Source organism: Mustela nivalis (assembly GCF_964662115.1).
Source record: "Mustela nivalis genome assembly, chromosome: 1".
Lineage (NCBI taxonomy): Eukaryota > Metazoa > Chordata > Mammalia > Carnivora > Mustelidae > Mustela > Mustela nivalis.
In genome coordinates this window covers 191,104,311-191,117,247 of record NC_139020.1, presented here as the reverse complement: position 1 = coordinate 191,117,247, position 12,937 = coordinate 191,104,311, and the positions used below count along the sequence as shown (strand labels likewise).

Genomic DNA, 12,937 nt, shown 5'->3' with positions numbered 1-12,937 from the left:
TTAATTTATAGTTGTCTTACAGCAGCTGCACCCCCCACACACTTTAAAAAAAAAAAAATCAAGCATCATGTCTACTCTTGAACCAGCTGGCAATGGGCAACTCAGGTCAGGTGAACTTCTAAGAATTGCTTTTCTGGATACTTTTTCTGGATGCTTTTGTCCTCACCATGCTGGTTTCGCACTAGTATTTGGTGGGCTCTTCAATATACTGCCCCCAAAAGTCATTGGGGTTAGGAGCAGTTTCACGATGGGAACCTAGCAGGCAGGCCATACTTACCACGGGTTCTAAAGAAGAAAGGGTGGTAATTGCTTTCATTTTTAATGGAAGGAAAAGGGACGATCTTCACAAAGTAATCCGTTTCAAATTTCATATTCAGGAAAGGTTGAGATTCCATTCCCTAAAAGGGAATAAAAACAGACACGATATCATGAAGAAATCACCCAACCCTCCACCTACACACCAGACCTTCAGGCCTCCCTGACAGTCACCCACACACTCTTCCAGACCTGGGGGGTCTGTTTTCAGGACCACATTTAACGGGAATAAAAGATCGGCAGTGCTGCCTGTTCTCTGGCAGGGAAGCCACGGCTGGTTAATGTGGAACCTCAGAGCTGGTGGGGAAGAGCTCACACCCTCTTGAGAGCACAAACCCACCTTCCAGGACATGTAACCCGAGAGGTGTGTGCTGGAGAGATTCTCTGGGCGTGGAGCAGGCTTGAGGTGTTGCCGAGCTATTTCTCGCCCACCTTGGCAGGAGGGGCAGACCCCACAGCCCCTCCTTCTCCGGTTTCACAGACGTTCAATCAGACCATGGCGTGACCCCCAGAACAATGGCGTGTCTTCAGGAGCACATTCCGTGCGTGTGACTTACGGTTCTTTTGAAGCTACTGTTGAGCTGCTTTGGGTCCTTTAGAATCAGTTGTTGGCACCGTCTTCCCTCCGACTTTAGCTCCTCCAGTATTACTCGAAATCCTTTTAGGAATTCGATGCCTAAGCAAAGCAGAATTCTTTTATGAAAAGCGAACCTAATTACCTTTGAACACACTTTTCCTGCCTCCCAGATTACCTTCCTTTCCGCCTACACAACAGAGTTAAAGGAATTCTAACTTCGGCCCGAATATCCGGGTTTTAAGGGAGGAAAACCGCATGCCCTGCATTCCTCTGGGACAGGCCAGGTGATTTCAGAGAAAATTAATTAGCTCTACTGCAGCCAGCCATTTCACAAATGCCCATTGCCTCTGTGACATCAGGGTTCAAATGCTTAGACTCAAGTCACAATTCATCCTAAAAGCCTACCGTGGAATACGTAATTTCTAGGTCATCAGATGGGGTGTATTTGGCTGATAATTCCCACTGCTGACTAGGACCCGACTCCCCCCAAACCATGTTTCTGCTTTAAGTTTTTGTCCTGTATTTGCTGGCATGGTTCACTGAATCATGCACAAAATTCCCAACAAAGTGTATGTCTGCACCCAAGGGGTTCCTAGGCTTGAGATTAAATAGTTTAGAATGCCTATGTGATTTACAAAGCAGTTCTTGCTCTAATCAGGCCTGAAAGGCAGACACCCAAGGGCTGCCCAGTGTGTGCTCTTCATACAGCCGTCAGAGACCTGAGACGCCCACCGTGCTGCTGAAAGGCGCCAGCCCAACCTCCTGCCACCTGAGGATTAGCTCTGCTGATCACAAGAGCCAGCCCCAGCACTCTGCATCCCATGGAAACTGCCTCGGTCCAACCGCAGCTGGAGATCCCCGAAGCCGGCCTCCGTTGGCGCGGTATCGATTTCGCATTCTTTCTGAACACTACACAAGGAGACAATTTCAACCCTTCCCCCCACAGGGCAAAAGTAATGACATAGGATGCAATTAACCAGGTGGGACAATTACTGATGGCAAAGGACAGGGAAATCTTTTTTGAACAGGTTCTCCCCTCCTATAATTATTTGATGAAGAACATATATTTTCCGGTGAGTAGGGCAAAGGAGGCACAATGAGAGCTTCACATTGTCAGGGGGGTCACAGTGTAAAATGTGCTGGTACGGCCTGCCACGTTGCATTTCAAGTACAAAGCTTCCTGTGAGGGTAAAAGCCAGCCAACCCACAGCCCAAGATTCAGACATGCTAACAAGAACCAAGGTCTTTGACCAGTGACCAGTTAGCAGATCTCACAGGAACTTCCCTTATGAGATTCAAAAAAAAAAAAAAAGAAGTTGAACAAATCCTTATTATTTATACTAAGATTTAATTCATGCCATGTCCCCAGAGCTGCTATTTAACAAAAGCTGGGTAATTAATAGGATTCAAGGCTGTACATTTCAGTTTCATAAAAAATCATCAGCTGAGGTGGGATTGGGTGGTTGTAGTCCTCATTTTTAAAAGACCAGCTTGAAAAACCACTACTCCAAGCCTGGGGTGGGGGTGGGGATGGGGGTAGAAGCAGCAAGTGTAAATCTTACATCAGAGGGACACCTTTATCACACCCTGAATGCTTCATACTTCCATGTGTAGCAACTTCATACAGTAGCTTCCGATGAGGAAACTTATTTGCTCCTCTCCATCATTTAAAACCCAGGAATCCTCCTAACATCCATGGAAGGAAAGTGTTATCCCCATTTGACAGATGAGGAAACAGCTATCGAGACCCTGAAGGACTTGCCCAGGATCACAAAGGAATTAAACAGCAGATGTGGGACTCGAACCCTGCCCATGTCTGGCTCTAAGCTGGTGCTCTTACCCCGAATGCTTCTCCGTCTCCCAGCAAGTTTTCCTTGACAGGACTTGAAAGAACCTCCGAGAAGCAGAACCTGTCCACCCACAAATCACGGTGCATGAAAAGCACCACATTCTGCCCTCACCACTCCACCTGTTAGTTTTCCAACCACACGCTCACGTCCCTTCCTTTCATTCTAAAGGAGCCTGCAATTTGTCAGGCCAGCCCCTCCGCTGTGCAGCCGTACATGGAGTGACCACTTCCCGTTTATCCACAGAGAATGTTTTTATCTTTAAATGTTAAGATAATGTTATTTTTGGAAAACCCGTTGCATTCAGACCCAGCGGTATTTACATGGATAAGTGAGTCAGGCCCGTGGGGGTCTGATCTATCCTCCCTCGCTCTGCACTCACCTCTCCTACAGTCGGATTTTTCTGAGATTTACCCTGTTCAGATGAAGAAATCCAGGCTTTTATTGTACTTTTCCCTTAGCCAGATTTTTTTTTTTTTTTTAAATTCTAAGATTCAGTGGCAATGTTAAAGGAATAGGATTGAGGACCAGGTTCTTTTATCTTTCTTTTTTTTTTTTTGGCTTTTACTTATTTATTTGACAGAGAGAGACGCAGCAAGAGAGGGAACACAAGCAGGGGGAGTGGGAGAGGGAGAGGCAGCTCCCCACCGAGCAGGGAGCCCAATGCAGGGCTCGATCCAAGGACCCCGGAATCATGACCTGAGCCAAAGGCAGATGCCTAATGACTGAGATGCCACCCTGGTGCCCCAAGGACCAGGTTCTGATGATGATAACTGTAGCCACTTTTCCCCCGCTCATTTGGTGTTTTTCTTAAAGATTTTATTTTAAAGTAATCTCTACACTCGATGTGAGGCTTGAACCTACAACCCCAAGATCAAGAGTCACATGTTCCACAGACTAGGCAATGCAGGTGCCCCAACAGCTACTATTTTTTTAAGAGCTCTTTCTAGGGGCAGCCAGCTGGCCCAGTCAGTGGAGCATGCAAGCCTTGATCTCAGGGTTGTGAGTTCAAGCTGCACACTGGGTGTAGAGATTACTTAAATAAAAACTTCTAAAAAAAGAAAAAAGCTCTTTCTAGAAATATACTGCATGTGTATGTGTCTGGAAATCTTACCACAAACCAAAAGGCAATCATCTGCACATTACAGATGGCAAAGCAGGGCTCAGCAAGGGTTAGAGGCCTCTTGTAAGAAGTAGAATCTGGGTTCGCACCCAGGCCCATCTGAACAAATAAGCCCTGCCCATGTCCTATGCCCAGTTAGCGCATCCTCTCTGGTGTATCATCAGCTTGTTAAAGGGGATAGCAGACTCTGCCCTAACCAGAATCTGGCCAGACAATGTGGGTTTGCTTTTCTCTGTTTCTTCATTTTGGTTTTTTTTTTTTTTCCAGCCTACATGGTTTAAACAAATAAAGTTATTTTATAGGGGGCGCCTGGGTGGCTCACTCAGTTAAGCATCTCCCTTCTGCTCAGGTCAGGATCCCAGGGTCCTGGGATCCAGTCCCACACATCAGGCTCCCTGCTCTGCAGAGAGTCTGTATCTCCCTCTGCTCCTCTCCCTGCACATGCTCTCTCTCTCTCTCTCTCAAATAAATAAATAAAAATCTTTAAGAAAATGATATCAGGGGGTTTTATGAAAACTGGATATTCCTGAAAACTCACAGCATGTGCCATGGCCTGGATATCTGTGTGGGCACAGAGATGGCCAATGCTGGATGCTGAAGCCATTACATTCTTGTGCAGGTCACCTGTCCCCTGACTACTGCTGAGACCCAAAGGCCAAGGGGTTAATATGATTCATCACCACACACTATCATTTTGCAAACCTACATCTCTCTCAGTAACAGCCAAGTGAATAAAAGATGAGCCGCGAGGCCCAGCATCGAGCCCGGTGCATGTCCAGCAAGTATTGGCAACAAAGCAGGTAGTGTATCTGGGCCCAAGCACACCTAAGCTACACTTAGTTCAAGACCTGCCCAGCTCCTGGAGGCTGTCACACTGCGACCCCTGCACTGGTCACCACCCACACCGGCCACGTGGCGGACTCTATCTGACCACTTACCAAGAGCCCCCGGGGACCAAAGAATGGTGACTGCCACTTGGTCATGGCAAGCGTACTGACTGATGGTGATGTTCTGGGCGTCAGCAATTACGTGCTTCCCCACCGGATTCAAGTAAGTGGTGCAATCTGGAGCGTTGGGAGATCAAAGAACAGTTAGATTAAAACATTTATTTTTTGAGGTTCATGGTTATCTCAAATTACACAGAGCCGTCTGGAGGTGGCCAAATCCATTCTGTCTAAAGACGAGTGCTGCAAAAGCCCAGACAGGACATCAAAGTTTGACTGGTCGGAGAACTATCATATGCCGTAGTGGGTGTAGTACCAACCCCGTTAACCACCCTTCGAGTGAAATTCTAGGACAGTGTGAGGAGGATCACATACAGTGTGACTGTATCTGTCCACACATACACAATTTGACTATGTATCTGGCATTAACTTTCTTTTTTTTTTTTAAGATTTTATTTATTTATATGACAGAGATCACAAGTAGGCAGAGAGGCAGGCAGAGAGAAAGGGAGAAGCAGGCTCCCTGCTGAGCAGAGAGTCCAATGTGGGGCTCAATCCCAGGACCCTGAGGTCATGAGCTGAGCAGAAGGCAGAGGCTTTAACCCACTGAGCTACCCAGGTGCCCCTGGCACTGACTTTTTTACTATTATGACACTTTACCTAAACCCATCCTTATGTACATTGATTCAATCTGTTTGCAGCATGAGAGAGTAATCTGAAACAAAACAAATGACTAAATAGTCTGGGGACTGCTTTTAGAAGAAACCTGGAGGCAAGGTGAGCAGGAAAAGGAAGCAGGACGAGGATGAGATTCATGGGGGCGTGGCTCAAAGCAAGACAGTTTAACAATTTAATTAGTACCTACAAAAGGGACCAACTAACTTCCTGACGAGCAAAGGTACCTTCAATGTTAATAGCATCTAGAAGGTAAAACTTCTGTTCCCAGACACCACATGTTAGCAAAGATACCCACAATGCCCACCAAATTCAAAGAGCTCCACATTGCTCAAACAATGAAGAACAACTCTCTGGTACTGTGTGAGGACATTACCTACTGCCAGCAGTCAACACAGCCATGACCACGGGGGCACCTGTGATACCTGGTATTGCTAAAGAAAACTTCAAAGTCTACAGGATCCTAAAAAGGTCCCGGAAGCTTCCAACCAGACTCAGAATGGGACACTAGAGAATGGCTGAGGGCTGTTGTAGCCACTCATGCAGGGAGAACCACCAGCCATCCCTACCAAATACCAACTCGTGATTCTTACACTGCTTCATCTCCACTTCTTTCTCAATGATTAAAATGGAAAACTCTCATTGGTACCTGCTCCAAAAAAGTCCTCAGTTCCATCAAATGTCCAAACCGACTCATGATGCCTCTGAAGTCAGGGTGTTTTCACTTTGAGGTGAAGCAGTCAGGGGTATTTTCTAGGCTCAGTGAATCTGCTCCACTCCCTCTGCCCTGCTGTACACCACACCACACACTTCCCTTTTTTTAAGATTTTATTTATTTGTTTGACAGAGAAATCACAAGTGGGCAGAGAGGCAGGCAGAGAGAGAGATGGGGAAGCAGGCTCCCTGTTGAGCAGAGAACTCCATGCAGGGCTCGATCCCAGGACCCTGAGACCATGACCTGAGTCGAAGGCAATGGCTTAACCTACTGAGCCACTCAGGTGCCCCTACACTTCCCATTTTTAAAAAAGATTTTATTTGTTTATTTGAGAGAGAGTGTGTGAGAGAGTATGAGGGGCGGAGTGGGGAGGCAAAGGGAGAGAGAGAAGCAGACTCCCCGCTGAACAGAGAGTCCTCATGACCTGAGCTGAAGGCAGATAGATGCTCAACTGACTGAGCCACCCAGGCGCCCCCGCATTTCCCACTTTTATGACTAAAAACGTTCCCTGGGTATTTGAAAATAATAAAAGAACGTAAGAAAAATGTAGAAGTCAGCCATGCCCTCCCACCATACAGAGGTAACTACTACCAGCTTCTAAAAAATATCCTTCCAAGCCTTCCAATGTGCACATAATATTCCTCCTTTTAAAATTTCTTACTGCAGTTCACCACACATGCACTACAATGCACCCCCTCCCACTCTGGCAACTCCCAGCTCCCACACTGCCTGGGGCTCGCCATCTTGCCTACCTGCTCTAGGTGGACCTGTTCCATAAACTCCATCTGCTTAAAAAGCAGCCACCTCAACACTTCAGTATTACTTCTTCTGAAGAGATGTTAATAATTAATAAAAACCAAATTCTACTTCTAATGAAAATGGACTCCCAAAGCATTTAACATGTGTCCTCTGGGTGCAGAAGAGAATTTTAGGAGAGGAAAAAAAAATTTTTTAAACATCTGGTTTAACACCCACATTGTACAAATGAGGAAACATTTTGCAGCTAAGAGACCAGCTGGCTGGCTTTGGATTCCACTGCTGACCAGCCCTGGGTCAGGACAGAAAGCAGCCTCGGATGACTCATGCATGGCTCTTGCCATTCTAGCCTCAACACAGAGGTGATTACTATAGTAAGTTCTGAATCCGAGGTAGTCAGTCTGCAAAAAATCCTGGCTTAAACTAGATTCCCAACATTAAAAAAAAAAAAAAAAAAAAAAAAGGGAGCCTGGGTGGCTCAGCGGGTTAAGCCGCTGCCTTCGGCTCAGGTCATGATCCCAGGTCCCGGGATCGAGTCCCGCATCGGGCTCTCTGCTCAGCAGGGAGCCTGCTTCCTCCTCTCTCTCTCTCTGCCTGCCTCTGCCTACTTGTGATCTCTGTCTGTCAAATAAATAAATAAAATCTTTAAAAAAAAAAAAAAAAAAAAAAGACAAGATCCCATCATACTTGTCAAAATTCAAACTTTTTTTGGTAAGATTTTATTTATTTATTTGAGAGAGAGAGAACATGAACAGGGGAGGGGCAGAGGGAGAGAAGGACAAACACATTCCCCACCAAGCAGGGAGGCTGACCTGAAACTCAATCCCAGAACCCTGAGATCACGACCTGAGTCGAAGTCAGACCCTTAACAAACTGAGCCACCCAGGTGCCCCCAATTCAAACATTTCTACTTATTGAAACCTCTGACTTAAATAGCTTTTAGAAAAAGAGGCACGAATAAGAGCAAATCAGTTTTTTTCTTCCTTTGTTCATTCTTAATGCCAAAATTAGCACTCACCGGGTTTCTGTAAATATAATTATGCAAATATGAAGTCTAAGAATGGAGAAAATGTATTACAACCTACTCAGGCCATTACCCCCTCAGAGCCTGAAGGAGAAACGAGAAAAGCAACATGAAAGGAGACATGGAGACCTATAAAATTTGCTTTTGACTTAAGAGTAAGACATTGTCTTTCTTTGTAACATTGAATTGCAAAGGAGTAGAAAAATAAGATTTTGTAGTTTTATGCTTTCGGTGAAAAACTTGGTAATTTGTTCTTAGCTATTTCAAACAGAACTGGTAACCAGTCACCGGAGCAGTAATAGAAACTTCCTCGTGGAAGAAAGAAATATCTTTTCAGTGGAAAACAATGAATAAATTTTTTACACAAACCTGGATCCAATTATTAGGAACTCTTACATTTTGGATTCTGGTTACCAAAAAGTTATGCCCAAATGATATTCTGCCAAAATGCAACCGAGCTTCAGATGTCTTGGGAGTCAATCTGAGTTGTGAATTAAATTCTAATTAAATGCTGAAGAATAAGAAAGAAAATAATGACGAAGAGACAGGCATCACGCACATGGGCCAAATATTTAGTCTCATGAAGAAAATAATAAGATACTTTTAAGTTTTACAGGTACAGATCCTCTTTCACAAAACCCCATATTAAATTAGAGCTGCAAATACTTGTTTGCAGCTGACCAGAAAATTCTGAACTCTTGAATGTAATACAAGATCAGCCAGGACCAAGAGCATATATTAGAAATTAACTCTGTAGCTCAAATAGAGATCTCTAACACATGTCTTTACTTAGCTGAATTAAGTATCATGGACTTGCAAATCTTTCATTAGCATTGTAACATTTACCCAGAGAGCATGCACACACCACTGATGTGAAATCTGTTTCAAATGTAAGTCCTCATTGGTTAACTTGAAGTACTCAAGTCAGCAACTATGGGCAAAAATTTGACACACATATTTGTATCTCAAAATTGTTAGATTGTATACACGACCTCAAAAATCTTGCTTTCACAGTGATCATTTCAGAGGCCTCCCTGTGACCCACACCCATCACTTACACGGATTCATAATCCTCTGCCAGAGATGAATTGAATGTCAGGAGTTACTGAACAGGAGTCAAGCTTCCTCTTGTTAACATTTTTACATATAAATTATGGCTCATAAGGCTAAAATGCTCACAATTCTATATAATTACCTTCTTACCATGAAAGCACTGCTGAGGGGGAATTCTATATGCTTAATCAGAAAAAAAGCATCCCACCCTGCCCTGAGGAAACAATTCAGCCAGATAAAGCCACACTTCCTTGAGAGAAAGGACCAAAAAGATGCTGTATTCCCATTCCAGCTGGAATGACTTCTAATATTGGCAGGTATCAATTACTGAGTGCACATCACAGGCCAACTAAGTTGAGCTGTTAAAAGCATTACCTCATTAAAGCCTCAACACGATGCTCAGGAAGAAACTAACCTTTATTTTACAGCACCTGAGAACTAAGGCTTAGACAAGTCCAGTGGCCTGCCATGCTCACCAGTGACAGGTAGGACACTGGAGGTGGAAGCCAGTCCTGCGGAGATGGCCAACTGGAGACCCATGGGCCAATCTGGGACACGTGTTCACTTCGCCCACTCTGGGCTTGTGAACATGTTTAAATAGATACCAATATTAAAAAATGTTCAAACAAACCAAAAAATGCCAATTTCTCTTTCTTCTTGCAAATCACAGCTGGCTACACTTAGAGGCAAGGCCCCAAGGAGCTGGAATGGAGAAGCCAATGCTCCCTTCGGACCAGACCTGGGCTGTCCAGTTGGCCACAGTCGCTACTATTCCCTAGAATCCCCCCACTTGAGCAGTATCATCCACTTGTCTGCTGCTGGACCCCTCCAGGCATCTGCTTTTGTTCTTAAGGACATGGTTATGTCTTGGAGACATCAGGGTAGGTCTCCATACATAGTTTCTCCCAAAACGGTGGACACTTGACCTATTTAAGCTCCCAAATACTTGAGCAGCATCATTGAGACTAGCCCCCTTAGCTCTATCGATTAACCTGCACAGGTTAAACTTCCTCCACCCCAGGAACCGCGGGGTCCTTGATGAAGCACAGCTCTGTAAGCTTCAGATCACTGAAACGCTTCCATTCTCCAGTGGTGAAGCCAGTTACTTACTGTCATATCGGAAGGTGATGTTGTGCAGCCCGCTGTTTCTGCTGGCCGGCCCCACTCCCTGTGGGAAAACAAGAGAACGTGATGAGGAGAGAAGCCAATTTTGCTTTTCCAGCACACATCCCCATAGGGTCAAAATGTACACAAGATTGCAAAGACCCAGGGTCATACCAGTCACTGAGCAATGTCTACCACTCCTCCCACCCACCCCGGGCCCCTTTTCCCCCACTGGCTGCCAACCTCCCTCCAGCCCAAGAAGATTCTTAACTTCCAGGCCAAGAGCATCAAGAGCACTCACTTCCCCTAAGACAATAGGAGCACGCTGTTCTGTGTTTGGGGGTTAAATAATAATTCATTAACAGTAAAATTGGGAGAGAGACCATGAGCGGCCAGCTGGAGCCCTTCCAGTTGGATCCACTTTGAGCAGTGATTGGTTATAAAATTCGCCTACCAGACACTCTCGTCCAAAACCTCTATTAAGCCACGACAGATAGGCAATTCCTCAAGTCTAAGGAAACAGGTTTCTCATTCCAAGACCGGGAATGAGTGTGGGAATAAGCCATTACTTTTAATGAGAAAATTCTTCACTGCATCCATACCTATGCTTGGAATATGGAGGGTGGATCATAAAAGAAAAAGAAAAAAAGACTTTAAAAGGGCTAACTCTAACTCTGGGTGATGTGGCCGTTAGCCATCTGCACTCTTAATAGCAGGGATAACAACTCTGCCAGACTCCCCACTTTAATTACAACATCCACAGAGGGAGCACCGGAATCCTCCCATCGCCCCACCTTTTCCTAACCCACCACTTATCCATCATGGGAAAGAGCAGCTACAGATCTGCCGACTCTGGCTGGTTTAACTGTTTCTGTAATAATCAGCAAATGTGCCATTCAGTGTTAATTGCAGAATTCGCCAAAAACAGTTAATTCTGAAATGCTCAATGATGGGAAAATATTCTAACCACACAGCTAAAGTTTCCACTCAACAGAGAGGATGCTGGGGAAAACCATATGCCGGCAGCCTGGTATTTAATGGGCAATTGTCACACTGAGACACAATGTGCAGAACCCGTCTGATGGAGCCCAGGGTCTTGGGCCACAATCCCATCACATCCATATGCTGGAGGCATGTTCACGCTGCTTATCCTGAAGCCAGCCATGCCCACTGAAACTCTATCCCTGAGCTCAGATAAACATGGAGATCCAGGAAGGCACAGCTGCACAGAATGGGCGGCACGCACGCGCAAACGTGTACACACCAAGATTCTAATTCAAGTAAGAAATAAGCGCTAACGTGAAATCTACAACAGGGCTCCCCTTCTTCTTGACGCACCTTCCTTCTCCAGCTTTCCTGTTTCCATCCTCCCTTTCCCATGTACACAAGATTCTGGAGTTCCTCCCCTGAGCTGAAACACTTTGGAAAGGGTGGTTTTCTTATGAAAATCCTAAATGCCTCCACAATTCCTTAGGGACAAGGCCTCTAGGGCGCCACCAGAGGATGCCCAACTTCCAGATGGCCAAGACCGGAGTAGCACAACCAAGCAGGAGACAATGCCATCCACCCCCACAACCCCTAGGAAATACCCAAGACACCCAAACCACAGCCTTCTCCTCGCTTATGAAGCCCCAGGATATAAAATCACCCACCATCTATTATGAGCCAGACATTGCGCTAGGCACAGTGGAGAACAAAACAGCCACTGTCCCTGTCCTCAAGAGCAAAGTGACTCATTCCTTCAAAGAAGACTAATGGGGTATGTGGATCACACGCCAAGTACATAGATGAATTTCAAATCACACCCTGACCCTCCCAGAACTCTCAGTGTGACACACAAGGCATACGTAGCTCGGGTGAAGAGCCAGCCAAAAGAAAGCACACAGCCTCTGAAACCCCACAGGCAGCACTGCACAAAGGATGAGTTGAGGGGGGAGGACAGCACACCCCAGAAGCTTGAAAGAAGTAAGGATAACTGGACTAGAAGGGAGGGAAAGGGAGCTTCAAGGGAGGGCAACAAAAATGCAAGGGGCCAAGATACGTACCGAATCCTTCCATCCTCCTGTTGGTGACCATGGGCAAACCACTTCACTCCACATGGTCCCAGCCTCCTCAACTATCTTCCTAAAAAGATAATTTGCATGACTTTCCCCTGGGAAAGGGGTTTGAGGAGGCCCTGGAGAGGAAGGGCTTTTCAAAAAGGAAATGCATTTCATTTAGTAGCACGTAGGACTCTTATGACCGGTCAGTGAGACCAGTCACCTTAGTTGTAGGCCTGTCAGCTTACACTTTGTTCTTCTTCTCCCCATATTTCTACGGCAGCATATTTTTCTTTTAAAGATTTTTATTTTTAAGTAATCTCTACACCTAATGTGGGGCTTGAACACATGATCCCAAGATCAAGAGTCACCGGCTCTGCAGACTGAGCCAGCCAGGCACCCCTATAGCAGAATGTTTTTAACAGGTATTTACCGGGCACTTGCAATGAGTGATGTATTGTGGAAAGAAGCCCAACACCATGAGATGTGCTATATCGTGCAGATAAGAACCTAAATCCCTCCAAATAAGGTCTGTGCTGCCTGCAGAGCTGTTCAGAAGGGGGCCCAGTGAGCTGGCCTCAAAGGACAGTGAGGCTTGTATGCAACATCTATTCACTACCCACAGAGCACTCCACCTGCACCCAGGCCCTGCTGGGCTGGGCACTTGGCCCTGAAACAGACCTGGGTCCTGATCTTAAGGGGCTATGGCCACCAAGGTGATCTAATGTGCAAATCTGCCATTTATTCCTCTGTTCCAAGCTCCCT

At 45.7% G+C, this 12,937-nt stretch overlaps 1 protein-coding gene across 2 annotated transcripts in view; it reads right to left on the bottom strand.

The window, feature by feature from the left end:
* IL17RD (interleukin 17 receptor D) overlaps positions 1 to 12,937 on the bottom strand; it is a 73,736-nt gene that overhangs the window by 21,252 nt on the left and 39,547 nt on the right. For both annotated transcript variants that reach the window (XM_082739120.1, XM_082739121.1), the window contains exons 2-5: positions 10,140 to 10,197; positions 4,801 to 4,926; positions 873 to 991; positions 278 to 398 (exon numbers count right to left, since the gene is read on the bottom strand). In XM_082739120.1, coding sequence (XP_082595246.1) covers positions 278 to 398; positions 873 to 991; positions 4,801 to 4,926; positions 10,140 to 10,197 — 424 coding nt within the window. The remainder of the gene's footprint in view (positions 1 to 277; positions 399 to 872; positions 992 to 4,800; positions 4,927 to 10,139; positions 10,198 to 12,937) is intronic.